Source organism: Schizosaccharomyces cryophilus (assembly GCF_000004155.1).
Source record: "Schizosaccharomyces cryophilus OY26 unplaced genomic scaffold supercont4.5, whole genome shotgun sequence".
Taxonomy (NCBI): Eukaryota; Fungi; Ascomycota; class Schizosaccharomycetes; order Schizosaccharomycetales; family Schizosaccharomycetaceae; genus Schizosaccharomyces; species Schizosaccharomyces cryophilus.
This window is the reverse complement of record NW_013185628.1, coordinates 997,752-1,025,321: the sequence shown is the minus strand read 5'-3', so window position 1 is coordinate 1,025,321 and position 27,570 is coordinate 997,752. Positions and strand designations below refer to the sequence as shown.

General features: G+C 37.6%; 15 protein-coding genes across 15 annotated transcripts; 10 read left to right on the top strand and 5 right to left on the bottom strand.

Moving 5' to 3' along the window:
* Positions 1 to 68: 68 nt before the first annotated feature.
* SPOG_04877 (GTP cyclohydrolase) lies at positions 69 to 1,069 on the top strand (the record flags this gene model as incomplete). Its single annotated transcript, XM_013169065.1, has 2 exons — positions 69 to 80; positions 104 to 1,069. 2 exons carry the CDS (start codon positions 69 to 71, stop codon positions 1,067 to 1,069), a joined length of 978 nt encoding a protein of 325 aa, XP_013024519.1.
* A 550-nt stretch (positions 1,070 to 1,619) lies between these two features.
* Positions 1,620 to 2,923, top strand: SPOG_04878 (uncharacterized protein; the record flags this gene model as incomplete). The annotated part of the gene is made up of 3 exons (XM_013169066.1): positions 1,620 to 2,165; positions 2,197 to 2,257; positions 2,294 to 2,923. 3 exons carry the CDS (start codon positions 1,620 to 1,622, stop codon positions 2,884 to 2,886), a joined length of 1,200 nt encoding a protein of 399 aa, XP_013024520.1. The 3' UTR covers positions 2,887 to 2,923.
* An 85-nt stretch (positions 2,924 to 3,008) lies between these two features.
* SPOG_04879 (BUD32 protein kinase) lies at positions 3,009 to 4,130 on the top strand. Its single transcript, XM_013169067.1, has 2 exons — positions 3,009 to 3,711; positions 3,757 to 4,130. Exons 1-2 carry the CDS (start codon positions 3,103 to 3,105, stop codon positions 3,865 to 3,867), a joined length of 720 nt encoding a protein of 239 aa, XP_013024521.1. The 5' UTR covers positions 3,009 to 3,102; the 3' UTR covers positions 3,868 to 4,130.
* On the top strand, positions 4,056 to 5,415 carry SPOG_04880 (AP-1 adaptor complex sigma subunit Aps1). The gene is made up of 3 exons (XM_013169068.1): positions 4,056 to 4,370; positions 4,429 to 4,559; positions 4,624 to 5,415. The coding sequence occupies exons 1-3, from the start codon at positions 4,208 to 4,210 to the stop codon at positions 4,816 to 4,818; spliced, it is 489 nt and encodes a 162-aa protein (XP_013024522.1). The 5' UTR covers positions 4,056 to 4,207; the 3' UTR covers positions 4,819 to 5,415.
* On the top strand, positions 5,347 to 8,663 carry SPOG_04881 (vacuolar protein sorting-associated protein Vps41). Its single transcript, XM_013169069.1, has 5 exons — positions 5,347 to 5,633; positions 5,684 to 5,825; positions 5,877 to 6,035; positions 6,090 to 8,018; positions 8,061 to 8,663. Exons 1-5 carry the CDS (start codon positions 5,472 to 5,474, stop codon positions 8,294 to 8,296), a joined length of 2,628 nt encoding a protein of 875 aa, XP_013024523.1. The 5' UTR covers positions 5,347 to 5,471; the 3' UTR covers positions 8,297 to 8,663.
* A 9-nt stretch (positions 8,664 to 8,672) lies between these two features.
* SPOG_04882 (tRNA specific adenosine deaminase subunit Tad3) lies at positions 8,673 to 10,837 on the top strand. The gene is made up of 2 exons (XM_013169070.1): positions 8,673 to 8,802; positions 8,841 to 10,837. The coding sequence occupies exons 1-2, from the start codon at positions 8,691 to 8,693 to the stop codon at positions 9,671 to 9,673; spliced, it is 945 nt and encodes a 314-aa protein (XP_013024524.1). The 5' UTR covers positions 8,673 to 8,690; the 3' UTR covers positions 9,674 to 10,837.
* On the bottom strand, positions 9,720 to 11,197 carry SPOG_04883 (D123 family protein). Its single transcript, XM_013169071.1, has 2 exons — positions 10,171 to 11,197; positions 9,720 to 10,121 (listed from the first exon to the last, which is right to left on the bottom strand). The coding sequence occupies exons 1-2, from the start codon at positions 10,874 to 10,876 to the stop codon at positions 9,823 to 9,825; spliced, it is 1,005 nt and encodes a 334-aa protein (XP_013024525.1). The 5' UTR covers positions 10,877 to 11,197; the 3' UTR covers positions 9,720 to 9,822.
* Positions 11,198 to 11,272: 75 nt separating this feature from the next.
* On the bottom strand, positions 11,273 to 12,476 carry SPOG_04884 (uncharacterized protein). The gene has a single exon (XM_013169072.1). It carries the CDS (start codon positions 12,348 to 12,350, stop codon positions 11,295 to 11,297), a length of 1,056 nt encoding a protein of 351 aa, XP_013024526.1. The 5' UTR covers positions 12,351 to 12,476; the 3' UTR covers positions 11,273 to 11,294.
* Positions 12,477 to 12,537: 61 nt separating this feature from the next.
* On the bottom strand, positions 12,538 to 15,694 carry SPOG_04885 (sterol binding ankyrin repeat protein). The gene has a single exon (XM_013169073.1). It carries the CDS (start codon positions 15,535 to 15,537, stop codon positions 12,694 to 12,696), a length of 2,844 nt encoding a protein of 947 aa, XP_013024527.1. The 5' UTR covers positions 15,538 to 15,694; the 3' UTR covers positions 12,538 to 12,693.
* A 955-nt stretch (positions 15,695 to 16,649) lies between these two features.
* On the top strand, positions 16,650 to 18,703 carry SPOG_04886 (CAMK/CAMKL/AMPK protein kinase Ppk9). The gene is made up of 2 exons (XM_013169074.1): positions 16,650 to 16,854; positions 17,003 to 18,703. The coding sequence occupies exons 1-2, from the start codon at positions 16,740 to 16,742 to the stop codon at positions 18,481 to 18,483; spliced, it is 1,596 nt and encodes a 531-aa protein (XP_013024528.1). The 5' UTR covers positions 16,650 to 16,739; the 3' UTR covers positions 18,484 to 18,703.
* On the bottom strand, positions 18,649 to 19,783 carry SPOG_04887 (COPII-coated vesicle component Erv25). The gene is made up of 2 exons (XM_013169075.1): positions 19,379 to 19,783; positions 18,649 to 19,244 (listed from the first exon to the last, which is right to left on the bottom strand). The coding sequence occupies exons 1-2, from the start codon at positions 19,695 to 19,697 to the stop codon at positions 18,916 to 18,918; spliced, it is 648 nt and encodes a 215-aa protein (XP_013024529.1). The 5' UTR covers positions 19,698 to 19,783; the 3' UTR covers positions 18,649 to 18,915.
* Positions 19,784 to 20,013: 230 nt separating this feature from the next.
* Positions 20,014 to 23,078, top strand: SPOG_04888 (tRNA(5-methylaminomethyl-2-thiouridylate)-methyltransferase). Its single transcript, XM_013169076.1, has 3 exons — positions 20,014 to 20,517; positions 20,583 to 20,644; positions 20,708 to 23,078. The coding sequence occupies exons 1-3, from the start codon at positions 20,418 to 20,420 to the stop codon at positions 21,803 to 21,805; spliced, it is 1,260 nt and encodes a 419-aa protein (XP_013024530.1). The 5' UTR covers positions 20,014 to 20,417; the 3' UTR covers positions 21,806 to 23,078.
* On the top strand, positions 23,003 to 24,547 carry SPOG_04889 (glutamate-ammonia ligase Gln1). Its single transcript, XM_013169077.1, has one exon. It carries the CDS (start codon positions 23,273 to 23,275, stop codon positions 24,353 to 24,355), a length of 1,083 nt encoding a protein of 360 aa, XP_013024531.1. The 5' UTR covers positions 23,003 to 23,272; the 3' UTR covers positions 24,356 to 24,547.
* SPOG_04890 (signal recognition particle receptor beta subunit Srp102) lies at positions 24,524 to 25,873 on the bottom strand. Its single transcript, XM_013169078.1, has 2 exons — positions 25,426 to 25,873; positions 24,524 to 25,379 (listed from the first exon to the last, which is right to left on the bottom strand). The coding sequence occupies exons 1-2, from the start codon at positions 25,591 to 25,593 to the stop codon at positions 24,867 to 24,869; spliced, it is 681 nt and encodes a 226-aa protein (XP_013024532.1). The 5' UTR covers positions 25,594 to 25,873; the 3' UTR covers positions 24,524 to 24,866.
* On the top strand, positions 25,585 to 27,452 carry SPOG_04891 (RNA polymerase II associated protein). Its single transcript, XM_013169079.1, has 4 exons — positions 25,585 to 26,229; positions 26,277 to 26,345; positions 26,449 to 26,770; positions 26,906 to 27,452. Exons 1-4 carry the CDS (start codon positions 26,169 to 26,171, stop codon positions 27,303 to 27,305), a joined length of 852 nt encoding a protein of 283 aa, XP_013024533.1. The 5' UTR covers positions 25,585 to 26,168; the 3' UTR covers positions 27,306 to 27,452.
* The last annotated feature ends 118 nt before the right edge of the window (positions 27,453 to 27,570 follow it).

The following is a 27,570-nucleotide window of genomic DNA, read 5'->3' as shown; positions in this document are numbered from 1 at the left end:
GATCTGACAAAGCATGGTACGAGCACAGAACTTATTAGAAGCCTTGAAGTAATCAACGATTCATTTGCATGAAATCCTTTGTAAATTAGATAAAAAAATTTAGCCAAAACAAAACACAATTAAAGCTATGTTAAGAGAAAGCATCAAAAAAGCCAACGAAAAGTCCAAAAACGAGAGATTTATTGATGCACCTTGTGTGAACTCACCAATCTTAAGCCCAGGGAAGGAGTTAGAGACCAAAGGAGAAATAACTAGCAAAGCTGAAAAGCTGCCGAACGTACGATGTATTGTTCGTGCTAGAATACCTACTACGACAGGAACGGAAATTTTCCTAAATTTATATAAGAACGACCAAGACAACAAAGAGCATTTAGCAATTGTTTTTGGAAAGCAAATTCGATCAGAAAGCCTCGATAGGGTTCAGGAAGGTGAAACTGAGATGGAGCGCATGATTCGTGGTGCTTATGTGGGAACATTATATCCAGGAAGAAAAAGCTCATACGTCGATGCAAACGCTTTAGTTGCTAGTGAAGAAAAGAAGGAGGAGGTTAGAAAGAAAAATTTTACGCCATTAGTACGGATCCATTCAGAGTGCTACACTGGTGAAACAGCTTGGTCCGCTCGCTGCGATTGTGGAGAACAATTGGATGAGGCTGCTCGTCTCATTAGTGAAGAAGGGGATGGTATAATTATTTATCTGAGACAAGAGGGTCGAGGCATTGGATTGTCTGAAAAATTGAAAGCATATAATCTGCAAGATCTTGGTAACGATACTGTCCAAGCTAACCTTCTCTTACAACATCCAGCTGACGGTCGTTCTTACGCGATTGCAACTGCGATGCTCTTGGATCTTGGTCAAAGAAACATCCGTTTACTGACAAACAACCCGGAAAAGGTTAGCAATATTGAAGGTCCAAACAAAGAAGTTCAAGTGGTGGAAAGGTTGTCCATGATTCCAAAGTCTTGGCGAGGTGATGAGGGAGGTTTTGACAGCCCTGAAGTGGGCGCCTATCTTCGAACCAAAATTGAAAAAATGGGACATTTATTAGATATACCCGACAGATATTAATTCCCCTCTTATTATCATTTCTTTCTTTATTTATCCTTGCAGTTATGTTGCTAACAGTTTTTCTCTCTTTTTAAAACTAATTGCAATTCCGCTTTTGATCACCCGTCCACCCACCGTTTCTCAATTTTTTCTTTCTGTTATAAACGAAAAAAAGCTTTTTATAGTTTTTCGTTTATAGCCAGAAAGATTGGGGGTCAAAATTTGACCAACCCTTGGTTTCGTTCACACAGGAATTAAGGAATGGCCTGTAAATTACAGAAAAGTATTTTAAAGATTATTGTATGAATTATGGAAGGAGACTAATAGAACCGAAGTAGGTGTTTTTTTTGTATATTCCCTTCTCTGTGAACTGCTACACACTGTTTCAATTAATTTGAGATACTCCACGACTTTTTAATAACAGTTGATTTCTAATATTTAAATATCTTTATACCTGGGAGTAAGTTTTTATTTTAATTTCTTTCTTGGTCCATGAATGAATATATCCATGCATACTACAATTCCACCGCCATCAATATTTCTTTAGAGAGGATTAACAAATAATAAATGAATGCTTGCCATGAACGTTTATTACGAAGATTTTTTCAATTGGAATTCCTATGCGAATCTCAAAATATGTAATTTAGAATACCAGTCTTCGAAATTTCGCGTACAAGGCGAAATTGTAAACATTTCGAGAATGGACACGAAGCAACGAAACCTTCAATACCAGCTGAAAGTCATGGACGAAACGGGTGTCTTAAAGATTAAATACAACTTAAAATCCTCTTCTCCGTGTTATAAAACTTTGCAGCAATTAAAATTAGGAAATGTTGTTCAGGTGTACAGCAACGTCGTAACGCGTCGAACATCTTTGAATGAATGGCGTCTTTCTTTATGTGCAGAGGATGCTGAAAGTAAAATTGAAATTATTTCTATAGTCAATCTAAAAAAAGAGTTTCTCTTTCTGGACCTTTCGAATGTATCTCCTCTTCGTTTACTAAAAGATATGCAGACGGCTACAGCAGTTCAAGCTCTTGTTGTTCTTCAGTGGAAGCATGATGTTGAACACTATCAATGTGGAGTAGGAATGAAAAGAGTAAAAAGGCTAATTGAGGTAAGCGATGGCTCTTACTCTGCGATTCTAGTTTTACACGATGAGCCATCAATATGTGCAAGCGAAAAATGGAACGCGCAGACAGGTAAAAAGTAACATTGATTTTGAAAATATTCACTAATTTTTAGTACTGTATATTACGCATGCAAATGTGTTTGCCGATGAACATGGTCTCCCTGAATTAAACATTGAAGATGCCGAAGTCCAAGTCCGTTGCTTGATTCAGGATAAAAGAATTCAAGAATTTTCCTGTTCAATTTCTAAGAAATTTAGTATATTACTACAAGATGCTGGTAAGCAATGGACGCTGAAGGCACTTGAAGAGCAAACAGTTTCATCGGGTCTTCAAGTCGTTGGAGTCGTAAATGTTATAATTGTGAAAAGTAAAATGAAAAAACTTTTAAATTCAAAAAGTCTTCTTATACAGGACGAAGCTGGAATTAATAAGTTTAATAATTTTGTTGAAACCATTATTGATGAAAGCGGTTGCTTAGAACATCCCAAGTTTCATTCAAATCTTTTGGAATTCCTTTTGGGCTACTCTCCAGAAGAAGTGAATGAAATGAACGAATCTGAAATCTGTCAACTAGAAGAAATATTTTTATACCGTCGTTTTAAACTCATAGCTCGAGCGTGCGGCGACAAAGTTGAATTTTTTGAATCTAAGAGCCTTCAAACAGAATATGATGATAATGGACGGTTCATTAATTGGATCGTCTAGTGTTGTACTATATGTCAGTTAATAAAATCAAATTATGCTACTTTAACCTTCATAAACTTTACAGTCTAATAAATTAGAAAAGGTAATAGAAAAAATATTTTTGAATCTTTTATTTACAAATGATAGGAAATTCTGTATAGCTGGTAACATCTTTTCTGCTTTCTGATACACCCTCTTTCTATTCGACTTTTGTGAAATCGACAAGAACGTCAAAATATGACGGACAAACAGGATTTACGGAAACAATGTGGACAGTTATATCATGAAATTCGAGAAAAAGGGTGGAAAGTAGTAAAACAAGGTGCAGAAGCCATTATAACTATAATTGAATTCTATCCTGGTGAACCATGCATACTAAAATCCCGTCCTGAGAAACGATGGAGGCATCCAGTACTTGATCAGAAACTTACAAGAAAAAGATGTTTAGTTGAAGCTAGACTTTTGGCTAGGTGCCATGCTGTAGGTGTGAATTGCCCGTTACTCTATTTTCTTGAGCCCAATCGTGGACAGATTTTCATGGAATACATCAGTGGTCCTTCAGTTCGAGATTACATTAAAGAACTTGTCTCTGAGGAAGAATATGAGACAACGCTGGCGCCCTTAATGAAAATCATTGGATCTGAAGTCGCAAAGATGCATATGAATGACATTGTCCATGGTGATCTTACCACCAGTAACATGATGTTCCGCTCTATTGAAACTCTAGAACCTGTATTTATTGATTTTGGACTAGGAAGTGTTTCGGAGTCTGAGGAAGACAAGGCCGTTGATTTATACGTTTTAGAGCGTGCTATAGCTAGTACCCTCCCAGATAGTGCAGCTCTAGTAAGTTATATTCTATTCTTTCATTGTGATAGCTAACAATCTCAGTTTCATTATGTTTTAGAAGCATATGCTCAAAAGTGGAAGCAATGCAAACCTACCCTTCGACGCTACGAAGAGGTTCGCCTGCGTGGTCGTAAGCGGACTATGGTAGGCTAAAAGATTTCATTTTTAATAATAAACTAAAGTTTTGAGCACAAAAATGTTATATAGATATTATCTTGTCATATAATTATGAATATGATATTCACATTATGGAAATAACCTGGAAATAACCCATTAGAATATTATCTTAAAGAGGGTCTGATACAGCAAGACTACACTGGTTATGTAGCAAACACTTTTCCAAAAACTTTTCATTCTTCTAATAAATCGTGGCTAAAAACAGAAATTAATCTTTTAAGTACTTAAGTATTTGTACTCGCAATTCGATTCCCTTCAATAATCAGCGTTTGTTAAATTATCGGGCAAAGGAACGTGCAAACTATAAACCTCAACTATGGGCATCAAGTTTTTTCTATTAATAAGTCGCCAAGGAAAAGTTCGTTTGGCAAAATGGTTTTACGCTTTGCCGACGAAGGAGAGGTTGAAAATTATCCGTGATGTTTCTTCTTTAGTAATTGTCCGCAAGCCTAAGATGTGCAACTTTGTAGAGTATAAAGGTAAAAGAAGCAATTTATGTCCCGATGTATTGAATTGAGTTGACTAACGCTTGTATAGGAGAAAAAATCGTTTACAGGCGATATGCATCTTTATTCTTTATTTGTGGAATCGAGCAGGATGATAATGAATTGATTATTTTAGAAGTCATACATAAATATGTTGAGATCCTTGACAAATACTTCGGCAATGTATGTTAATTGTGCTCATTCTAAATCTCGGAGTCTTTCCATTACTAACCTTTTTGTTTAACAGGTTTGCGAGTTGGACTTAATTTTCAATTTCGAAAAGGCCTACTATGTTTTAGAAGAACTATTACTAGCTGGTGAGCTTCAAGAATCCAGTAAAACAAATGTGTTATCTGCTGTATTAGCCGGAGACGCTGAATCAGAGGTGGATGCACAGCAGGATACGATACAAAAACTAGTTGGAAATGTCAAAAAATACTAATGAAGAAGAAAATAAAATACCTATCAGCCTCCATACGGAAAAACTTGTTGAGGTATGCAATACGATTCCCCTAAATATCCTTGTGTTTTTCTTTTACTTCTTTCCCATATCAAGAGACTCCCTGTGTCAGTTTTTCATTTTATCTGTTTATCAAGAAGTTTTTTTTCCCGATTTCTTTTCCTCTAATTAATTGCTGAGGAACAGGAACAAATACTCCTTACGAAAGTAAGGTTGTATGCCCACCTCATCTCATATACGAAGTTTTGACTTTCTATACTCTTTATTTTTACCTAATGTTGGAAAAAACACATTCTTTTCTTTGATGAGTTGCATGCACATGTTCTAATAGATCAAATATATGCTTTTAATTATTTTGCTATCCTCGCAAGTAAGTGAAGGTTCAATTCCTTTATTTTATAATTTAAATGAATATATGAAAGCTCGGGGTAAAAGCATTAGGTGTTACCAAGACTCATAACGCAAATATCTTGCTCTCCACCTCTACTATTTACAATCAAATTTTTGGATTATATAATTACAATTTAAGATTTTCAGTCGTTTGTAAATTAATTAAAGTACTGGAACTTGAAAAACAAGACCTTATACAAGCACTACATTAATTATTTTTGGTGCCCTCGGGTTGTGTATACTTCATGTCAGTTAGTGAAACCAGTTCCGAGTCTGAAGTAGACACTTTAACTTCGTCGGATGAAGACGAAGAGCCTAAATTGAACTATGAAAAGATTACAGACAGATTTCAAGGTTGTTTTGTGAACGATTCTATATCCGCCTGTGCAATTTCAAAGGAACACTTTGTAGGTGGTTCTTTCAACAATGTATAGGGATTAACAGTTTCTTCTTTTAGTTTTTTGGATCACATAATGGTGCTGTTTATATTTATTCGCGACAAGGAGTTTTACTTCGAAAAATGATTTTACATGTTGCTACGGTCACTGGTCTTTCTGTAGATCTTGAAAGTGAAAACTTAGCATCGTGTTCAATGGATGGTTCGTTTTATTTGTTTAATAAGGTTGAACATTTAATTGACACTTACACAGGGAAACTAATTGTCTATAACATCAGCTCTAAAGAAACAAATGTCTATGACTTTAAACGGCCACTATTATCGGTAGCGATTGATCCCTACTATAGCACCAGATCTTCACGTCAAATTATATGTGGAGGACGAGCAGGCAAAGTCATATTGTCCGAAAAAGGTATAAGATTTGCGACGCGTACTACTCCAGATACTGTATGCTAATAAATCCTAGGATGGCTGGGCTCCAGAGACATTATTCTTCAGGTTGATTGCGGAACGGTATACAAAATAGATTGGTACAAATCTTACGTTGCTTGGGCTACTGATTCCGGTGTTTATCTATATAGTAATGAATATGGAAAAATCTTTAGACACTTGGAACACCCAAAAAAGCTTCCTAACCAAGAAGTATTCCCTTACCAACTGTATTGGCAATCTGAGTCTAGACTGATAATTGGTTGGGCGGACCAAATATCTATAGTCTCCATTCAGCTCTCAAGTCAGCCAAATGAATTACCAAAAGTTTCAGTACAGGCTGTTTTAGAAATCGACTCTATTGTCAGTGGTATCATGATGTTTGGCTTCAACATTCTTGTTCTTGCTTACGTCGCCGAGGTAGAAGACTTTACCTCTTCTTCTAGACCCAAAAGAGTAGACGCAGTACGACCGGAGCTTCGCCTTATAGACTCTTCATTTCAAGAGCTCGCTGGCGATGTCATCGGACTGACTAACTATTCTCGTCTCCAGCCTTCCGATTATCATTTGATTCCAGATCCAGCGAAGAAAGATTATTCATATGTCCTTTTTCCTAATGATCTTATATGTGCTAGAGAGAGGAATGAGATTGATCACGTCATGTATCTTGTTTCTCGGGAAGAATACGCAGAGGCGATTGCTGCAGTGAAAACAATGAAAGACGTGCCTCCAGAATTGCAAGTCCCTGAACTTGGCAAAAAATATGTAGCACATTTAATTGATAATGAGCAATATCGAAAAGCGGCTTTGGTAATCCCTACTTTATACAGTAACAATCCTAGTGGCTGGGAGCAATGGATTTTTGTTTTTGCGGACCATAATCGATTAGAAGACATTGCTGAGTATCTTCCACTTGGTGATGATCATTTAAGTCCTGTTATATACGAAATGACTTTGGCATATTACATGGCCTTTAACGAGAAAAAATTTGATGAGAAGTTACATACCTGGCCGACAAACTTATATTCAGTGCCGACAATTCGCAAAGCAGCACAGAAAAAGTACGACCAAAACCAAGAAAGCAGAGAGCTAGCCAATAGCTTAGCCTTTCTTTATGTAAACGACAGTATGCCTGTGGAAGCATTCTGGCTATACCTTAAATTAAACAAGAAAGAATGCATTGATCTTGTTTTTCAACACAACCTATATGGTGAAGCAAGGCAATCGATCTTACAACTATTACTTATTTCAGCCGATGGACGTCCTGAAAATGTTAATCCAAAAGTCATAAACATGCTTGTTCAGCACGTACATTCTTTTCCACCTAATGAAGTTATAACACAGATCCAGTCGATTACAAGATTTTTATATGCCTATTTTTGCTCTTATGAAGTTATGTTTCCGAATTCGCTCATGGAATATGGTGATTTGAAAGTGGACGTTTTTGCTGAATTTGACCGGTCAAGGCTGTTTGAGTTCTTAATGAACACACAGTGCTATTCTTTGGGACACGCATATAACGTTTGTGTAAAATACCGTTATCTTGATGAGCTTGTTTATGTTCTTGGTCGTATGGGAAATAACAAAGATGCCTTGATGCTTATAATCAATGAATTGTCTGACATCGGTAGAGCCATTCGCTATGTCAAAGAGCAAGGAGATAAGGATTTATGGGAAGATTTAATTTCATATTCTTTAGATAAACCTGAGTTTATATGTACTCTTTTGGAGAATATTGGATCCGATGAAAATGCGCTTAATTTAATAACTAGGATTCCAAAAGGAATGAAATTGCCCCACGCAAAAGACTCGATTTCCAAGCTTCTTTCTGATCATCAATTACAAGTTTTCCTTCACCTGGGTTGTCATAATTTATTTGAAGATGAAGCGGTTGAACGAGTGAAAGAATTCCATTCGGATCAAAATATCGGATTTCAGGTCGACAAGGACATCTCTAATGAAGAAAGTATGTGCATTATTTCATAAAGTTATTAACTAGCAAATTTAGGTAATGTAGGTGGATTAGTCAATTTCGACTACTCAAGCTTATCGGAAGAACCACTTCCCTTTGTCTTTGATACAAAAACCAGTGAATTTAGAAGCGTTACTTCGTTAGGATATGATATCCACACGATGGCTTCTGATCATGGGTTAGGGGATGCTGCTTCTCATGTTCGAAATCGACTTAAGCCTGAGTCTACAATGGGGAGCAAGCTGAGCATACTAATGGCTTTAAAAAAATAACTACTATTCTTTTAATGGAATGGATTTTTTGAGTCGATTTTTGAGTTCATTTCTTGACTTGACTTACTCACTGACTGGTTTGATGAAAATTTGTGAAATTAACGACGGCATTCATTGTGACGATGACTTTTATTAAAGGTATGTAGGAACTGAAATATGAAATAAATAATTGTTCTCGGTTTTATAATCAGTGTTTCAGTTGAGGGAAGCTTTCTGGAACTATATTCATAACATTTGGTGGGTAATGCTTTAAAAGCAGTTTTTTAAAGTAAATTTAACAGAAGGTACTTTCAAAATGTAAGAATATTCTTCAGAAACAATTTTAGTCAATGCATCTTCTTTTTCATAGGTGATTTTTGTATATTCATATAACAACATTTTTTTGTAAAATATAATGGACAAGTCAAATTCATCAAGAAGTCAACAACGGGAGATAAAAATTCAAGAACAGGACTGGCCTTTTAAATTAGTAAAATCACATCTTGAATTAAGGCCTTTAGAAACAGGTATGAGGTTCTAGTTACGGTATTGACTAATGTAATAGAAAATGTTTGGATTGCTCGTTTGAAGCCGCAGTTTGCCTCAAAAACAACTGAATATGTCAAAAAAATAAGAAATAAACAGAAAGAAGCTCTATTACATTGCGCTAGACTTCGAAGAATACAAAAGGACAATGAGCCCTTGGAACTAGAAATTATAGTATGTCCTGAATCTGCAATGTCTCAAAATGAGATAGAAAGAGACCTACAAGAATTAGGAATTGAAGCAAAGGTTTATATCCTTCCGGTTCCTTCTTACGCTCCATTAACTGAGGAACAGTACAAGGAATGGAATCCCATATGGCCCGTTTTTTACAGAAGGCATACCGAACGGCAGGATACTTTTACAGATCGAGATTTGGAAGTAATTGATGGAGTTATGGACGAGCTAATTAAAATGGCTTTTGAGTCGCAATCCAAGGAACAAATTGGCTGTGCTGCTGCAGTTTATGATCTAAGTACACGTAAAGTTCTTTCAATTTCTATAGATGAAAGAAATGTATCAAAGAACCCAGTCGACCATTGTGCCATGAAGGCGATTAACTTGGTAGCAGCAGGTGAACGGGAACGTCGAAGACTTCCGCATAAAACATCTGAAGAAAGATACTTATGTCGTGGCTTAACGGTTTTAATGACTCATGAACCATGCGTTATGTGTAGTATGGCTTTACTGCATTCTCGCATACATCGTTTAGTTTATTGTCAACAGCAATCACTAACCGGAGGAATTGAGTCTTTGTATGGAATTCATTGGAGGGCTGAACTAAACCATCGGTATCTAGCGTTCAGTGGATGGAAAAAAAAAGTCCCAAAATTGGAAAGGAATGTACATGTATAATAACTACTAGAGCGAAGCAAGCTATGGTTTAAAGTAAAAGTAACATAGACTAACTTAGATTTATCATAAATAGAAAAAACAGATAACTGTTATGAGATTAATTGTAAACAACCCGATTCCCTTGGATATATATCCTATTTTTATTTTGCTTATGCTTCATCTCTAGCACTTTCTGAAGCCAGGCTTTGCATCTTTTCTGCAAATTCTAGTATATTTTCTCCTTGACTGGCAGCGATTAAATCGAATGGAACACGATTGGTGTAAAAGTTGGCACTTCCAGAAGAAGGCATGCTACCCTTAGGAATTAATCGAATCTCTGGACCTTCTGCTTCAGAGTCCATTGCGTATAACTCTGTCCAGGCAAAGAGCAACCCGTCTGTTCTTGCACAGAATGGATTAATATCAATTAGCCAAGCGCGATTTTTTTGAACGTAAGCGTCAAAAACAACTAAAAATATCGTTAGATGGTCACAGTTATAAATAGAAAATATACATACAATTGGGATCAGGAAACTCTGAAAGTTTGGATGCCAAATCCTGCAAAAGAGGCAGGAATTCCTTCATGTCATCCTCTAAGAAATCGTAATAATTGTCGTCTCTTTGACATATAGCAACAAGATTTTTTCCTTTTATAAAGCAACGGAACTCCGTTGAAGAATGAATGGGAAACCATTCTTTTAAAATTAGCTCGTGACTAAATTCAGATGGAAACTTTTGATTCGTAAGATCTGCTTCTTGAGCATCTTCTTCTATACAATCATCAAAGGCATAATCAAGGTCATGAGCTATAAAGTCCGATGATTTTAGTAACAAAAGAACGTCTTCAGCTGAGGTGCATTTCATGGTACCCGTGGGCATCATCCATAAAGCGTCTTTGGGACTTGACCAATTTAATTTGGGCACCACGGCTCCATCGAGCTCCGAAATGATCCTGTCTATGAGTTGAATGGTCGGTTTGTCTGGATAGTAAGAAGAAACATGTATGTCTTCTTGTTCTTCCCCGTTCCCATCCTCTTCATCTGTTAAATCTTCAATTGTATTAGAAACGTCTTTTATATAAATACCATCTTCATTAAGGTATCTTAGTATAGACGCAGGAATTGGCTTTATGACTCTTGCTTTTGGCGACAAAGTACGAAATAACGAATACCAATTAGAAAATTGACAGTTTAAAATGTGTTTCTTTGTAACTTTGGTAGCCATCTTCTACTCTTCAGGTTGTTCTAGCTTCGAAAGTAACCAAGAGACAAAATTTACTTTTTCTGCTTAGTAAAAGTATGAGAATCCGTAGAGTAGTGTCAAACTTTGAGCGAAAGATCTAAAAGCGAAACTTCAGTAAAAACTAATTAAATAAAAATAAAGATATTCCATAGTATTAAATTATATTTTATAAACCCACATGTGAAGCCGGCGGCAGTATGAAAGCCTAGAGAACCCCATACACAATTTACAAAGTTATGAACATTTTGGCTAAACATAACTGATTCTAAAATAGCTTGAAAATGGATTGAAAAGTAATGAAATAATAGTAGTCGGTGCTTGCTTCATTAGAAGCTTTACCTATGAGAAAGACGAAATTTTAAAATAGATATATACAAATAGTAGAGATCACAAAATAATATTATTCGTTATGTCGCAAAAAGGAGTTTTTGTCTAAACGGTCCAAAGCAATGTGAGCCATCATAGACCCATCATTATATGGGTCGTGGGCCCGTAAAGATTCAGCATTGCGATAATTCTTAATAGCCGTTTCGATATGACCACTTCGCTCTGCAATTTGTCCTAAGGTAAAGAAGGCAGCAGCGCACCCAGAATGACATTCCACTGTACGGTCCTTAGGATAAGCCAAGTAATATGAGTCAACGGCTTTTTGGCTCCAGTCACTAGACTGTTGAAGTAGCTTTTCGTGATATCTTTTGTCGATATAATCAGTCTGAGCAAGTAAGCTAGTAGCAAGGTTATTCATCAATATCAATCCATGGCAAGTCGGATTATTCATTGTTAATTCAAGTGCTTGGTGATATAAAGGAACCGCATAGGAAGGCTTTCCAAGCTGAAAATATAAAGTAGCGGTCTGTTCAAATAAACGACTCTTTTTTTCTGGTTCATCATTAATTTCATTACGAAGCAAACACTGTATAATATAATCTGCGGCTTTCGTCGCTTCCACTTGCAAGCCAAGAGGTTCGGACAACTCAATAATTTTACTCGCAATTAAGATTCTCTGTTCAGTGAAGTCTTGTAGGTTTTGTGTTCGCTTAAAAATGTCCCAAAATAACTTCCAAGCCAGTTGATATCCTCCTGCTGATTCCTGAAGATTGGCCATCTGCAGTCGAATACCCTGAACGGGAGCAGATTCCATATCCATATTTTCCTTTTCTGCTTGTTCTATAGCAGATTGGTATGCCTTCCAGGCCTGCTGAAAGTCTTGTATGCTCGATCCTGTTTGTCTGTATAGTGCTTCATGAATATGCCTGGCAACAGAAGTAGGATAGTTTGCATCAATCGGCGACGGTTTGGAGAATACTATAATTGCAGTACCTGCTACTGCGCATCCTAGCAGTGTTGCAGGCCATGGGCGTCTCCAAAATGGTTTCTTGTAATACGTTGATGCTCTTCTATGAGTCATCAATTGCCAGAAAGTCCTCTGTCTCCATAGGTAGTGAATTCTCATCATTCAAAAAACAAAAGACTAATATATATGAATCATATATTTTCTACCAAATGAATTTTTTAACAACTTCCTACCTTTTTACTGCTGTTTCGGTTACGAGGTAGCTATGATGGTATTCTTATAGCATATGCCCGGTTTGAAAATGGGACTTTGGACTCATTTTCTTACTATTGTATAACCAAAACATTCATACAGTTTGAAAAAAATATGTATATTAGAATCTCAATATTAAATATGAGTATTAGGATTAATATGACCATTAATACAATGCAAAGGAAGAAGTAACGAAAGATAAGTCATGCGATTAGAACGACATGAAAATGAGAATACACAAAACTTTTTCAATTTACCATAACTGAGGGCACTTTGACCAATTTTTCTCCTGTCGACAGGCCCAATAATTGTTTGGCTCTTCGTTCATCAGCCATGGTGGGTCAGAATCATCCACTTTATCGTTTGTCCTCACTTGGGAAAACCATCTGGGAAGCCAAGAAATTTGGTTTTTCTCCATTTCTTGTCGTAACTCTCGCTGTTTCTGCTCGAGATCTAATTTCAACGGTTCCGCTTCCTCTAAGTAATCTTGTTCGCGTAATCTCTGATCGGGACGTAAACGGGTGTCAGTAGGAGGAATCAAGCCATCTTCAATGGGTGTGATTTCGTTCATTTGTGCTGCAAACAGTGTCATACCGCAATGCATATGAGGGTCTTTTACTAAACTTCCGACTTGCCATATAGTCTTTTCCACTTGATTAGTTTCAACATGCACCAACTCTAGTGAAGTCGTCCATTTGCCTGTTAAACAACGAGGATCTTGGCTTCCGTCAGACCTTATGACTTTGACAAATACTTCTTCAGAACGTCCAGAAAACATTCCTCCGACCTTAAACTGAATGATAGCTTTGTCTCCAGTGGTAGAGTCAGTAACTACCATATGATCATAAGGTTCGACGTACTTTTCTCCTATAGCGACATTTTTCAAAAAACAAGCAGGTTTAGTAAAGACAAACTTATGCCCACAGTTCAATTGTATATTCACATCCCCGTGAGTATTGAGTTCTATAGATTTGCCCCAGAACTTCTGGATAGGTCTTGGAGAGTGATGCCATTTCCATTTAGGACTGTCAGCTTGACATGCAACAACCAAAGGGCGGTGAGAGACTTTTTCTGCTAAAAATCGATAATTCTTATCTTCACGAACCAACTCATACGTTTCTCCCAGTAACGGACTAAATACCTTTCGCACACTTCTTTCCTTGTGCCTCATGTTTGAGAAATTTGATACCGCAAAAGCCGCAACATAAAATATCTTCAATTCCGGATTGCTTTCGTTAGCTGTGTCTAAAAGGTCAGAATATTCCAAGTCTTCTGCATATCTTTGAAGTAAACTACAAGGTTCGTTGGAAACAACGGGAATACGAATAGAGCTAATATCTTTTCCAATATTCTTTCTCAAGACTGAAAGAATACTAGGAGGAGGTTCTACAATAGCTGGTATATTTTGTCTTCGAGGAACAGCTTTGTGGGGAAGAGGATACAGTTCATTAGCCGGCCGGTTGGAATCGCTAGATACATCTTTATTTTTAGTAGAATTCGAGGAAATTAATTCGGTCTCTTCATTGGAAATATTCGGTTCGCCAGAATCATTATAACTCTTCACGTTTATGGAACCAAGAGCAGAATTTTGATCAGACTTCTCTTTAAATGGGATTGGTTTTTGTTCCTTAATATCTTTGAGGCTTTCAATACGTTTTATTCCATTGACCTCACTTTCTTCTGAGACTTCCTCTGTGGTATCGCTTGATATAACGGAATCAGTGCTGGCGGACGACTGCGCAGGCTCTTCTGGTTCCGTAATTTCAGAAGAAATGTCAGAAACAGAGGAATCGGAGACTGAATCTTCTTCATAGCTACTCGCTCTGTGAAGAGAATCTTCGACAAAAGTAATATCAGGATCAGAATTTTTGGTATTGCGATCACTGCTTAACAAACCGTCTGAATGCTCAAGGTCTTCCAAAGCATCTGTCACATGACTGATTGTTGGATCATCTTCAGCATCATACCATGATTGAGATACAGTAGAATCCATGGATACACGGGAGGAAGGTGCAGAAACGGATGTTTGCTCTTTTGTAAACTCGTGATGCTGAATGAAACATTCTAGTTCGTGCAATAGAGAGCCAAGCTGGCGAGTAACTTTGCGAAGTGTAATCACGGCTGAAGAATTTTCAGAGGGCAAACCATCGATAGATTCTCTTGCACTTCCACTATTTGTCATATGTTCATCAGGCAGTTGAATACGGATATTGGGAATGTTGAGGTTATTAGCAGACCGAGAGCGACCTATTCGGTAGGTTTGAGCTATATCTAAGCATTCGCGAAGCCGAGAGTATATCGAATCAAGCTGTTTCGATGATGACTGCTGGGATCGTTCACCAACGGTCAATCTGGAAAAAGCCTGGGTGTTTTTAGCACGTTCTAAAGCATTGCACCATCGCAGCCAATCATGATGGGTATGAGCGCGAAGGTTCCAAACCTCTATACCAGAATCAACATTAATTTCATGACTTTCAGAAGAAACACTGACAACGGCGATACTCAAAGGTAGCTTTCCGCGCATAATGGAAGAATGGGGGTTGGCATAATATGAAAGTGTTCCTTCTAGCATGTCCAAAGTAAAGTAGCGACGAGCATATCCTTGGCCTTTTTTGCGTCGCTTTTTGAGAAGGGTTCCAGACACCAGCTGTTTAGGGGCATTCTTACTGTTTAAGTTTCGCTGAACTGGTCCCGAGAACGATTGAGTGCTCAGTAGAAAAGTAATGATTTTTGGAGTAGTTTTAGAGAATGTGTTGTCGAAAACAAAGGCGAATAATCCTCCTTTCTCAATGAACACCGAACCGTCGTTGGGCTTTTCAGCCATGCACCTTTCGCCGTGATAAAAAAGCTCAAGTCCAGCGGCATTCAGCTTCCGAATTTCAGTTTCATGGGTTTGTTGCTGTTGCCTGGCATCCAAAACGGCCGGCGACTTATAGTCTTCCTCTGGACTTCCCTTTTCTTTGGTTCGTTTATAGTAAATATCGTATTTGATACTTTTCCGTTTCACGTAGATTTGCCAGCTAAGAAGACTGTTTGGTTTCACATTTAGCCATTGAATCAATAGACTCTTACTTCGTACTTCCACGGTTTCCATCATATTTCTTTTTCCCAATTACTGACAAAGTAATAAATCCAAAAAGAGCCCCTTGAGCGAAGGGGAATTGATAAAAAAAGGTAATGGAAAAAGGATGAATTATGCTATGTTTATAAAAACGTTCTTTGTTTTGGTAACAAGTAATCCAAACATAATTTACTCGGAGCCGTACGGAGCCCGTCGTCCGCTCGGACTAGCCGTTGCTTACTATTTAGCGAGACCGAACTATGATTCCATAAAATGTAAACAAAGCGACCTAGAGCGAAAAGTACTGGATATCTCGGATTTGCCAAGAGAAATAAGCAAAATATAGAAAATTGTTGAGTCCTTATTAGGGCATCTTTCTTATCTATCGAGTCGCGGCTCCTGTTTGAACCAATGTATTTCTATATCTCGACGGCCGATATAAAAAATTTTTTTAGGATGGATCGGAAGAACCGAAGCCGCTTTTACTCAAGAGAAATAACGAAAGCCTTTTTTCTTTGTATTGAAACGCTATTGGGCCCTTTCCTTGAATACGAAATTCCGGGAATCGGTCTCTGTTTATGAGAAGGAACTTAAAACGGTATGGTACTAGCACTTATTCTAAGCGGTTTTAAAACAGATACTGAAGTTGTATTGTCTATGATCTCATTTTTAAATAAAAAAGCACATTATTTGTTTTCTAGTTTTACCTTTCACTGTTCGTTTAAGAAACGTTTACTCCTGCTCACAAGCGTAAAACCAGAAAACAGGTATAATTTTCATATACAGTGAAGCGGACTATAAATCTATTTCTATCCTTGAAACTTCATTTGTCTTGGGCTCTGTGAGATGTCCAAACACGTTTGTAACTTTGTATATAAACTGTATACTGTTACCGTTGTCCATGTAATATTTCACCTTCTCGCTTAGATAACCTTAATTTTAGCAAATTTTTTAAGGGATGTATAGGTCTTAAAAAAGTTTGTTTTTAATAATGAAAACCAATTATTTTGTTTTTCTTTATTTGTTTCTCTCGTTTTATTCACCGTTTCTTTGTTTACGGATCGCTTGTCGTAGCGAACTCTAATTTGATATCATCAAAAATGGTGCTATATTACTTCTTAAGTAAACTAGGTATTCCCAGCTACTAACAACAAACAATTTCTTGTCTTCAAATACATGCTGTTTCTCTCTTTTTGAACATAAAAATATCTACAAATCCTAGGTGGTTGCTCTGCCATATGCAAACCGCTACTTTTTCATCGATTGAATTTGAAAATGTTGATGTATCTCAATTCATTGGTCCTTGGAAGTTGGGGAGGACTCTTGGCGAGGGTAATCTTGCCAAAGTAAAGTGTAAGTTGAATGAGAAAGATCACTCTCAATGGATTATATAGAAAGCTTTGTGCATGAGGCATCTTTGACTCCTGGCCTTGAATTCTTGAGAGTTCTTTCGTGGACAATTATTTGTGTGGTTTGAGGAACTTACAGTTTTGTTGTATAGTAGGAATTCATTCTGAGACGGAAGAAAAAGTTGCATTGAAAATGATACGAAATGCGGAGCTGGAAGATGAGACTACTTGGAACCATGTTTTACGAGAAGTAATGATTTTAAGATCATTTCGGCATCCAAACATTATTTCCCTTTACCAAGTTCTTCGTGTCCCAAAGTACACGGTGCTTGCATTGGAATTTATGGAGACCGACCTTCATAGCATGCTTGCTAGATGTAAACGTCTGAACGAGGCTGTAGCCCGTAGAATCTTCCAACAAGTTGTCTTTGCTATCGAATACTGTCACCAAAACAATGTGTCTCATCGAGACTTAAAGCTCGAAAACATCCTTGTCTCCAATAGCTTAACGGTTAAGCTCAGTGATTTTAGCCTTTCCAACTTTATGTACGATGGTAGTTTTTTGAGAACTTCTTGTGGCACTCCTCATTACGCTGCTCCTGAAGTCATTCAAGGTCGGTATTATGATGGATGTGATGTAGATATTTGGGGTTGTGGAATCCTGCTCTATCTCATGCTCGTCGGTGAATTTCCTTTTGAAGACGTCACCATATCCAATGTTTTGAGCCGTGCATGTAAAGGAATCTATACAGTACCTTCTCACGTTTCTTCAGGTGCTACCGATCTAATCCGACAAATGCTCACCGTCATCCCAACTGATAGAATCAAAATATCTGATATTATTCAGCACCCTTGGTTTGTAGCCGATAATCTTCCATCAGTTCGCCTGTCTTCGCATAGTACCTTCTTCTCCGAGAAAGATCATATCGTCAACTTTTACCCAGCTGAATTGGCACACCTTTTTAATTCATCATTAACCTCTTCTTCAGTTAGTCAGAACAATTCACAGCTTCAATCTCTAGATTTATCATACCTTCCTGTCTATGCGTCTTCAAACACCGACCTTAGTTCATCCGCCGATAATTTGTCCTTTCAGCTCTTTCCTTGTTCTGATTCACATCCAAACTCATTGTCATATTCTGAAAAGAAAGATCCCTCTGGTTTAGTCACGCCTCCTTCAAAGGCGTCTTCCGAATCGCATGTCAATATTCTACCTACATCCCTTCCCAGCGAACATGCGACTTACATGTCCAAAATGTATAATATTCATGGGTTCCACGCGACCATTTCAACCAGGTTACGAAAATTTCGGTGGCATTATGGCATACAGACCAATAAATCTCCGCGAGAAATTTTATTGCAATTGTGCCAGAGCTTGCAGCTCCTCGGAGCTTCTTTTCGCCCTTATAGCACAGAAGACTTTTTACGTGAAAATAAATATCGTGTAGATGCTAAAATCAACACGGACAGCTTTATAGTTTATTTGACGTTCGAAATATTTTCTCTTGGTTCGTTGGCTAATATTATTGACATTCGCTTTTCTGGCAACAAAGCTTCGGCAATCAATAACCCGGTCAATAGTCCCATGCCCTGTTTTGAAGTTGTTAAGCAGTTTCTTCGAAAAATCATTTAGCCATTGTTCTAATGACTTTAATGATTACACTTTTATTTTTGTTATGCTTACACGTGTAATTTTGTTTTGCTTTGAAGTTTTATCATTGTTGAAGCAAATGGATCTTTCACTTGCTGCTGGAAGATTTTGTTTTCTCTTTTTCTTTTTTGTTTTTAACTTATTTTAATCTTTAATTTATGAATAGTAATTTTACATGCCTTGAATCATACTTTGCTTATCCTATATGTAGTGTAGTATATTTTATAATAGAAATACGAGAGAAAAAAAAGAATCGTTGTATATTTGAATCCCTGTAATACACAGTGTCATGACAAATCAATCCATCTCTAGGCATTGAAATAAAATAATAGAGGGAGCATAAGCATGGTTTTAAGAATGTATACATACCATTCCAGCACCACAATTTACATATATGATTCAAGAGCAGGCTTTTTAGGGGATAAGATGCTTTCTTTGGAAGAAAGAACGAAGATAAAGAATCTGCCAAGTAACCAATACGATCAAGGTAATGAATGTAAAGTAAGCAAAGTTTTTGACACGTTCGTTCGTACTTTCATTCGTATTGCGAAATTTAGTTTCACGTGTTTGTAAGTAGTACATCTTTCCTTTTACCTCGTTAATAAAGTCCTTAGCGCGCTGAAGATCAGCTTCAACTGGCTCCAGGTTATAGGCTTTTTGTAAAGCAGAGTAATCTTGAGCATCAGCTCCAATATTGAAGTCTAACTTAACAGATCGTTTTTTGTGGTTAGATTCCATAGCACCTATAATTTTGTTAATTCATCCATTCATTATTTACCCTCACGAACAGCCTAGCCCCCAAACATAGGACAAAGGTCCAACGTATAGCTTCTTTTTTTTGGGGGTTTCCTACGCGTTCAGTTCAGCAAAAACATACCCGGTGTCAAAGTATTCATGAAACAAATATCAATTACAGTAGGTCCAGATACTTCGGAAACAATACGCTCTTCGTCAATTAAATTTTGAACACTTGAATGAATAGTGCCCTGGGAGTCTTTGATTTCCATGCTAAGCTTTTGCCCATCTCCACGGTTACCGCTTGTTCTCACTGAAACAATCATTAGTGTTTTTTCTCCAGCATATTCACGTAAGCAAAAAGCTTGGGGATTCGACTCGGCTGGAATGTCAAAGTGAACAGCCTGAACGGAGCACACAATAAGTGAGAAAAGTAAGATCAACGGTTTGAAAAGGAACATGGTTTCTTTCTTTGTCAGTAAAATACTTTAAGTGAAGCCTTCAATCCTCCTACAGACTTTGCATCCACGTTATCCCTTTGTTTTTGGTAACTGAAATGATTGACACACTGCTGAATTTCTGTGTTTTGGAGAATAACGATACCACGCTACCTTATAGTAAACGGTATACGGTTGTATACGGTTATTTATTAGTAAACAAACCATGGATAAACAGAATATGAGAAAGAATAAATTTGAAATAAGCAGAAAATAGAGATAAAGAATGGACTTTTTCAGATGAATGCTTATAACTTAATTGGAAAAAAATTTCTGGAAACTGCTCACTTACGTTTACGAATCTTGACGATTTATTTGTTTCGCCAAAATGGATGCTTTATAAACGAAAAAAAAACTGAAGATTAAAAAAAAGAAAGTAAATGAACGATTCTATTGAGAAATAAGTTTTAAATTGGAATAAGAAACCATGAATCGAGTAGAATTTCTTTTGCTTTTGCTACCATCTACCTCAGTCATTGAGCACTAAAAAAAAAAACACCTTAGTACTGGACTGTTTCAACGTTTCCTTCAGAAACCCTACTTTGGCAAATCCAGTCTTTTGTTTTAGTTCACTATTTTGTTTTTCTCCTTTTATATTATAGAAATATTTATTTTAACGGATTAACTAGAAATTCCCAACTACTAAAGAAACGTTTGCTACAATAACGATTTAAGGAATTGTTTATGAAAATAACAAAATTCTTCTTTCAAAATGCAAATTCATTTGTAAAGAGGTGGAAAGCGCAGCCCTTTCAAGTGCAATGGCCTCGAAAACACGATAAAGGTAAGTTTTAATACTAACTTGTGGAATTGGATGGTATGGAAGCTAATTTTTATTTTTTAATCTAGTTTTTGTGGCCATGTCTGGAGGCGTGGACTCGAGCTTTTCGGCTTATTTATTAAAAAAACAGGTTGGTATTTCCTTGATGGTTTTTAAGCTGTAAAGGTAGAAACTAATGAAATTTTTTAATTAGGGGTTTAATGTGGAAGGTGTTTTTATGCGAAATTGGCTTGATGAAGATGATGCACCAGGCGGATGCCCCGCGGAACAAGACTGGTCCCTTGTTCAGAAAGTATGCAAACAACTAGATATTCCTTCGCGGAGGTTTAATTTTGAAAAGGATTATTGGACTCGGGTATTTGAACCGAGTCTGGAGCTATACGAGCAAGGATGTACGCCCAACCCAGATGTCCCTTGTAATCGCTATGTCAAATTTGGAGCCTTGTATGAGGCATTAGAAAACGAAATGTCTCGGGAGTGGGAGAATGGCTCTTGTTCTACTCAACAATGGTGGCTAGCCACTGGACACTATGCGAAAACAATGAAAAATGCAAGTAATAATCAAGTTGCACTTTGCTTACCCAAAGACCGATGGAAAGACCAAACATTATTTTTGTGCACGGTCCAAGAAAAAGCTCTTCAGCGAACAATATTTCCGCTACATAATCTAGAAAAAAAAGACGTTAAGAGGATGGCCGCTCATGCCGGGCTAAATGAGAGTGCCGATCGACTCGAAAGCCAAGGACTATGTTTTGTATCACCAAATGTAGGAAGCCACTTTCGAAGCTTTTTGGGTCGATATCTAGCTTCATCGAATGAACCTATACGCGTCGTAGCAAATGGGAAAGTGGTTGGCTTCTACCCTCCATCTACAGGTTGCTGGTCTTATACAATTGGAGAGCGCTGTGGCTTGAGTCTTCCGCAGGGCGATCCGGAATTTCAAGGGCGATGGTATATCTGGAAGAAAGAAGCTTCTACAAACACGATTTTCATTTGCCATGGAAGCATGAACCCATTACTATTTCGAAAACGAATTCGAGTCAATCATTGGACATGGTCGACTGAGTGGATCCGACAAGAAGCGAGCAAATCGAAAGGGCCCATTGATTGTTCTGTGCGTGTACGACATCAGCAAACACTCGAGCCCGCAAAGGCTTTATTTCAAGGAGATGGTTTATTAGTGGTTGACTTTTTGAATCCTCAACGGGCATTAACGCCTGGTCAAGTTTTGGCAATGTACAATGATGAGTTGTGTTTGGGAGGAGGATCCATTGCAGCAGACGAGCCATAAGATTTTTTAAGAAGAATCCTAAGATAGCTATATTTTGAAAAGTCTTATAGACATTTATTTGCTATGATAAAATGATCTGTTTACTACCTACCTCAGTGCGAAACAATCTGTTCTCAACCCCCACCTGGAATTAATTACCAATCCCCACCTAGTTTATTCCACTATGGATTTCGATACGTGAAAAAGGATAGATGGTAAGCCGCCGCTTGACGAAAGCTGTACAGTAACATGGGGTCAGATTGAAACGAGAATGGAAGCGATGAGTGGGACAGTGCGTCTATTCGATAACTCAATGATTCTTGCTGATGATTCTTTCGATTTTTCGTTTTTCTCTAACCTATTTCAAAAGTATTCGCCGGTAGAATGTGCGAGTTCGTAAAGGAGGGTCAGGAAGATAATATAATATGAATCACACGCAAGGTACTAAAAAAAGGCGGCAAGAGTTTTAGTTTGATGCGTTTCTGTTTATTGACGACTGAACAAGTTTTAGAGCTTGCTAACAAAGATGCAAAAGGAAAAATTATGAAAAAAGGAATATAAACAAATGAACTTCTAGACGACACAATAAGTTTGTGCGGGAAATACCTCGCTTCCAGAACACGAGGATCCGGTGAATCTTATTCAGTGAATTATGAAAGCCCCACATCACTGCCTACTCTGCTGCTAAACATGAAATCAACACACACAACCCTGAGTGATTCTTACAAACCAATCATGAAGACAAAGGGTCACTCTCAAACAATCCAGAATAAAAAAAAATAATACCTGAAAATGAGGCTGAAACAACATCTTGCTCCTCGCTTTACCAATAAACACAAACACTCATGTAAATCTTTCTACTGAATAAGGCATTCCTTTCTTCTTCGTTAAAAGAATGTTCCGAAGCCTCCTAGCGTAGTGAACGTGCTGGTTATCTTATCTTATGAACCCATTCCCCAATCGTCTGTCATTTTTTATTTCCCCTAAAAAGTCGTCGAATCATTGGCGGACTTTATCTTCCAGCTTGCACCAAGCTCTCTTATTTTCTCTCTATCTTCCAATCAAATTGCTTCATTTTTGATTTGCAAACCCTTACCCTATATTTATCAATGGGATGAGCAGAAGTAGGCGACCTTGTCGGTAACAAAATTTGACACTGTTATTTTACACGTATATATAATACTCGGCGGCCCTGCCAACTACCTTCTCCAAACACCGCTTTTCCTACCAGGATTAGGTAAAAAAAGACACACAAATCCTTCCCCTTTTTATTTTAATTTTATAATTTTAATCCTTGTTCTTATATTGTTTTGGTTTATAATTTATCATTCCTCGGAAATTATTTGTCCTATTTTATAGAAAAGGGTGTGTTAAATTTTTATTTGCATCTTAATTTTCTTGTTTTTCACCGAGTTTTCTTTCCTTTTTGAATAGATTTAGAAGGTTCTGGTTCTCACTTGTTTTCCTTTTATTCACAGATTCTCCAACATGTGCCAATACGAAGTTGATCCTCTTTTGTCCAAGGCCTCAATTATGGCCAAGTACGCCAACCTTGAACCTTTAGATGGCAAGGTAATGGCTGAGTATATTTGGATTGATGGTTTCAATCACATCCGCAGCAAAACCATGACCCTCGACCAAAAGCCAAAATCTTTGGAAGACTTGCGCGTTTGGAACTTTGATGGTTCCTCCACTGGTCAAGCCCCCGGTTATAACTCAGATACCCTTTTAAAACCCGTTGCTATGTATAGAGATCCCATTCGCCGCGGTGACAACATTCTCGTTCTCGCTGCTTGTTATACCGCCGACGGCTCTGCTAACCACTTCAACCACCGTGATGGTTGCGTCAAGCTTATGGAAAAGCATGCCAGCCAAGATATTTGGTTTGGTATTGAACAAGAATACACAATGTTAGACTATTATGACCGCCCATTTGGCTGGCCTAAGGGTGGCTTCCCAGGACCTCAAGGTCCCTTCTATTGTGGTGTCGGTACCGGCAATGTTTTTGCTCGTGACATCGTCGAGGCCCACTACAAGGCCTGTCTTTATGCCGGCATCAACATTTCTGGTGTCAATGCCGAGGTCATGCCTTCTCAATGGGAATACCAAGTTGGTCCATGCCGTGGTATTCAAATGGGTGACGAACTCTGGATGTCTCGTTTCCTCCTCCACCGTATCGCCGAAGATTTTGGTGTCAAGATCTCTTTCCATCCCAAGCCTATTTTGGGTGACTGGAATGGTGCTGGCTGCCACACTAATGTTTCCACCAAGGATAGTCGTGCCGAAGGTGGCATGAAGGCCATTGAGCAGTATCTTGAAAAATTCGCAAAGCGTCACATGGATCACATTAAAGTTTATGGTGATGATAATGATTTGCGTCTTACCGGTAAGCATGAAACCGGTACTATAGAACAATTCAACTATGGTATTGCTGACCGTGGTGCCTCTGTCCGTATTCCTCGTTCTGTTGCTATGAAAGGTTGTGGGTACTTTGAGGATCGTCGTCCTGCTTCCTCTATCGACCCTTATCTTGTCACTGGTATTATTACTGAAACCATGTTTGAATTTTAAACAGGCGAATGCTCCTTTTTTTGCGTGCTGGTCACGTTGACAGCCTATATCCTGTCAAATTTCACCCGATGCGCTTTCTTTTTTGCTTCCATGTAGAAACGTATATATTTCCATACATACTTACATACATACATACGTATACATATATTCCTTGTTCCTTTTTTGTCTTTTCCTTTTAATTTTCAATGTCATTTATTTGTTAAAGATTATGAAACTACTTTGTGTCGTAAGAAACTTGTATGCTATGTTAGGATATTAGTAAGAAAGAAGAGATGGAAAGTCATAATTAGAAATTATTTACACCAGTATGTGAGGAATTTAGTTACAATTTTAAGTCTTTTTCCTTTTGATGTTTTGTCAACGAGCAGAAGATATAGTTGCTTCTAGTAAACATTTCGCATTGAAAAGGAATTCGCCAAGTCCTAAATTCCATTCAACAAGAAAACATCAAGATTCTAAATTAAAGAAAAATTAAAATTAAAATTAAAAAGGAGTAACGACTGATATGCCTCTAGAGAGAGGATTCCATCCATTGAATCCATTGATCCAAGTTGGTGCCTTTAAGAGCGCTGCCAGAAAGGAACTCCAAAGGGATATCTTGAAGCTGAGGGCGCAGTTGATCCCAATCGACGTCCTCTGTCACAATAGCGTCGAGTTGAGCTTCCTTTTCCTCGAAAATATTGTCCAACTCTTTCAAAACAGCAGTTTGGATCTGTTTTGCAGGTTGAGCAGTAAACAAATCAAACTTATTGCACGCTACTAAAACTTTCGATATCTTGTGCTTTCTACATTTCAGTAGTACATCAAATAAAGAGAGTCCAATTTGATGCAAATCTCGGTCCATGGTTGCACTATTCAAAACAAAAACCACAAGCCGTATATCGTAACTTTCATTTAATTTTTTTTCTGTCCAATGCTTTGTTCTAGCATGGCCGGGTAAGTCTACAAGAACAATATCATCTTTCCATAAAGCCTCGTTTGGCTCAATACTAGGCACAGTAGACTTGGTCTTTTCGTAAACAAGCTAAAGGGAAACAGTTAATAGAATGATTCAATTTTCATAATCCTACCTGACAAAACAAGGTCGTTTTTCCAGATTCAGTTGGTCCCACAAAAAAGATGGCCGGTGTCTTTTTCTGAATGGTTTTTTTCGATGCAAAGAAAAGGGAAAAAACAATAAATGTAGCTAAGGGAATCGTTGCAAGCGCAACAAGTATTGTCCACCAATTTTCAAGCATTGTGATATGGTCAGTTGGTGTTTTGCAGGTATTCCCATGTATAAAATTCCTTTGTATCGTGTAGACTGCTGATTGATGATTCGAATAATGAAGTCTGTTAGATGAGAGCTAGAATGGCCTTTTCTTTTGTCATAAATTCTTAAAGTGCTATCCTCATAGTTGCTGTGAACCTGATTTGCCTTTGGTTTTTGGATTCAGGAGCTTCTTTTCGAAACTCTTTCAATTGAGGAAAGCGAAGAAGAATAATAGAAAGAAAAAATCATAGCAAATTTTATTCACGTACTTCTACGCTAGTTTCCTTTGAGCAACCAGGTCAAAATTAAATGAAAATAGATTTTCAGAAGCGTATCTTCAATTCCTACAAACAGCATTTACAAAAAAATAATTTCTACGAGTTCAAGAGAATTCTGTACACTTTATATCTATACTTGGATGGAAATGGTCACTTGACCTTTTGTTTTGGATTTTACCCAGTGGTGAAAAAAGCTACCAACAACAAAATAGAATTGCATTTGTTTGCGAGTCTTTTTATGGTCAATGAGGATTGTATCATTGTAAATTAAATTAGAAAAGCTATGCCTCTACCAGTCTTGCGTGTCAAAAGAAAAGCAACTGATGATCCCGTAAATGCTCTATGTAAGAAAAAAAACAACCATAATGAAATTGTGGCTAACACCGAGTAGATTTGGAGCTTGGGCATGAAATAGGGGAACGAACAATTGCTAAAAAAAGGAAATCTTCAGGCCGATATTGTAAGTATATACTGAATAGATTTACTCTTCCACGGTCATCACATCTGTGTGGAAGAGTGCAATTAAATTCTGTGAAGAGTAAAAAACTAATAAGGGAACGAAGTTTTTAGACTCTCTCAGACGTTAAAAAACGATAAGCAATATGTGTCGAATGTGAACGCCGTCCGTTCTTCTTCTGCGTCAGACTTGCTAGAATCAACGAATGTTCCTAGCAAACCACCCTTGCCAAAGGCCAATTCTTATGGGATTCCAATTATCCAACCCTCTGAACCTGCAATTCCAAAAGTTCATTCTCATATGGATTTGGATGTAAAAGGATCAGTTCCTTCCATTCCTCCTACTTTGGACTCTCCAAGATTTGCGATCCAAAATTTACCATCTACAAAAGATGAAAAAGTTTTTGATGCTATTCGTCTCCAAAAAAGGTAGGCTTTTCTCCGTTAATCTTTTTCGTCAGTTGAATACGTTGCAATGAATCAGCTTTTTGATTCTGTCGGCAAATATAGATATATTTTTTTTCTATTTTTTTCTTGAATGCTTAACTAACACTGCATTTTTAGTCAAGGGATGTATCATACGCATCCTCAATTAGATTCTATGATCCATGAGTACCTTTCAAATGGCGACTTACCTCTTCAACAAGCCCGTGAAGAATATGTTTACGATATTTATGAAGCGTCAAATAAAGAGCCATCTAAGCCTCCGACTGGTTACGGAGTTATCGATGCTCTTAGTGTTCCTGATGCTTTTCGTGAATCGCTGGAAAATGAGCTTGTATCGGAAAGTCATGATGCAGAAGAAGAGGACCCTTTGCGGGATGAGATTGACGAGGATTCAAACGCAGAAAGCTTCTATCAAAACAGCTATCCAGATGAAGATGAATGGGGAGGATCCAGTGAACATAGTTTTCAAGATGATTTTGCGTCTGACGAAAATTATGCAGACGGTTTATATGGATAAATAAGTAATTAGACAATGAATGGAATGCGGTTGCATGGGTGAACGGATATTTTCGAGATTCATCAAGTTCCCTTGGCCTTGTTCAACTTTTTTACATTCGTAATACACAAATTACTCTTCGGCATGAATTCTTTCTTGTTTTCCTGCCGTTTTCCACTCCCCATTGTATTTCAATCCATGTAAACAAGCGATTCGCTAAAGCTAACTTTATTTAAGAGATGATGTTTTCTGTGACTTGCAAAATTTATCTCATTCTGTCTTCAGA

Bases quoted from the DNA above. Each gene is read 5' to 3' on its own strand.
- SPOG_04882 (XM_013169070.1), top strand. From the start codon at position 8,691: ATGGACAAGTCAAATTCATCAAGAAGTCAACAACGGGAGATAAAAATT. The intron at 8,803-8,840 runs GTATGAGGTTCT...CTAATGTAATAG, and splicing joins ATTAAGGCCTTTAGAAACAG to AAAATGTTTGGATTGCTCGT.
- SPOG_04884 (XM_013169072.1), bottom strand. From the start codon at position 12,350: ATGATGAGAATTCACTACCTATGGAGACAGAGGACTTTCTGGCAATTG.
- SPOG_04888 (XM_013169076.1), top strand. From the start codon at position 20,418: ATGAAAATAACAAAATTCTTCTTTCAAAATGCAAATTCATTTGTAAAG. The intron at 20,518-20,582 runs GTAAGTTTTAAT...TTTTTAATCTAG, and splicing joins GCCTCGAAAACACGATAAAG to TTTTTGTGGCCATGTCTGGA. The intron at 20,645-20,707 runs GTTGGTATTTCC...TTTTTTAATTAG, and splicing joins CTTATTTATTAAAAAAACAG to GGGTTTAATGTGGAAGGTGT.
- SPOG_04889 (XM_013169077.1), top strand. From the start codon at position 23,273: ATGTGCCAATACGAAGTTGATCCTCTTTTGTCCAAGGCCTCAATTATG.
- SPOG_04879 (XM_013169067.1), top strand. From the start codon at position 3,103: ATGACGGACAAACAGGATTTACGGAAACAATGTGGACAGTTATATCAT. The intron at 3,712-3,756 runs GTAAGTTATATT...TAACAATCTCAG, and splicing joins TCCCAGATAGTGCAGCTCTA to TTTCATTATGTTTTAGAAGC.
- SPOG_04886 (XM_013169074.1), top strand. From the start codon at position 16,740: ATGCAAACCGCTACTTTTTCATCGATTGAATTTGAAAATGTTGATGTA. The intron at 16,855-17,002 runs GTAAGTTGAATG...TTTGTTGTATAG, and splicing joins TAATCTTGCCAAAGTAAAGT to TAGGAATTCATTCTGAGACG.
- SPOG_04890 (XM_013169078.1), bottom strand. From the start codon at position 25,593: ATGCTTGAAAATTGGTGGACAATACTTGTTGCGCTTGCAACGATTCCC. The intron at 25,380-25,425 runs GTAGGATTATGA...GTTTCCCTTTAG, and splicing joins AAACGACCTTGTTTTGTCAG to CTTGTTTACGAAAAGACCAA.
- SPOG_04880 (XM_013169068.1), top strand. From the start codon at position 4,208: ATGGGCATCAAGTTTTTTCTATTAATAAGTCGCCAAGGAAAAGTTCGT. The intron at 4,371-4,428 runs GTAAAAGAAGCA...ACGCTTGTATAG, and splicing joins CAACTTTGTAGAGTATAAAG to GAGAAAAAATCGTTTACAGG. The intron at 4,560-4,623 runs GTATGTTAATTG...TTTGTTTAACAG, and splicing joins TTGACAAATACTTCGGCAAT to GTTTGCGAGTTGGACTTAAT.
- SPOG_04885 (XM_013169073.1), bottom strand. From the start codon at position 15,537: ATGATGGAAACCGTGGAAGTACGAAGTAAGAGTCTATTGATTCAATGG.
- SPOG_04883 (XM_013169071.1), bottom strand. From the start codon at position 10,876: ATGGCTACCAAAGTTACAAAGAAACACATTTTAAACTGTCAATTTTCT. The intron at 10,122-10,170 runs GTATGTATATTT...CGATATTTTTAG, and splicing joins AGAGTTTCCTGATCCCAATT to TTGTTTTTGACGCTTACGTT.
- SPOG_04891 (XM_013169079.1), top strand. From the start codon at position 26,169: ATGCCTCTACCAGTCTTGCGTGTCAAAAGAAAAGCAACTGATGATCCC. The intron at 26,230-26,276 runs GTAAGAAAAAAA...AACACCGAGTAG, and splicing joins TGATCCCGTAAATGCTCTAT to ATTTGGAGCTTGGGCATGAA. The intron at 26,771-26,905 runs GTAGGCTTTTCT...CTGCATTTTTAG, and splicing joins GCTATTCGTCTCCAAAAAAG to TCAAGGGATGTATCATACGC.
- SPOG_04887 (XM_013169075.1), bottom strand. From the start codon at position 19,697: ATGTTCCTTTTCAAACCGTTGATCTTACTTTTCTCACTTATTGTGTGC. The intron at 19,245-19,378 runs GTATGTTTTTGC...ACAAAATTATAG, and splicing joins CATGAATACTTTGACACCGG to GTGCTATGGAATCTAACCAC.
- SPOG_04881 (XM_013169069.1), top strand. From the start codon at position 5,472: ATGTCAGTTAGTGAAACCAGTTCCGAGTCTGAAGTAGACACTTTAACT. The intron at 5,634-5,683 runs GTAGGTGGTTCT...TTCTTCTTTTAG, and splicing joins CAATTTCAAAGGAACACTTT to TTTTTTGGATCACATAATGG. The intron at 5,826-5,876 runs GTTCGTTTTATT...ACACTTACACAG, and splicing joins AGCATCGTGTTCAATGGATG to GGAAACTAATTGTCTATAAC.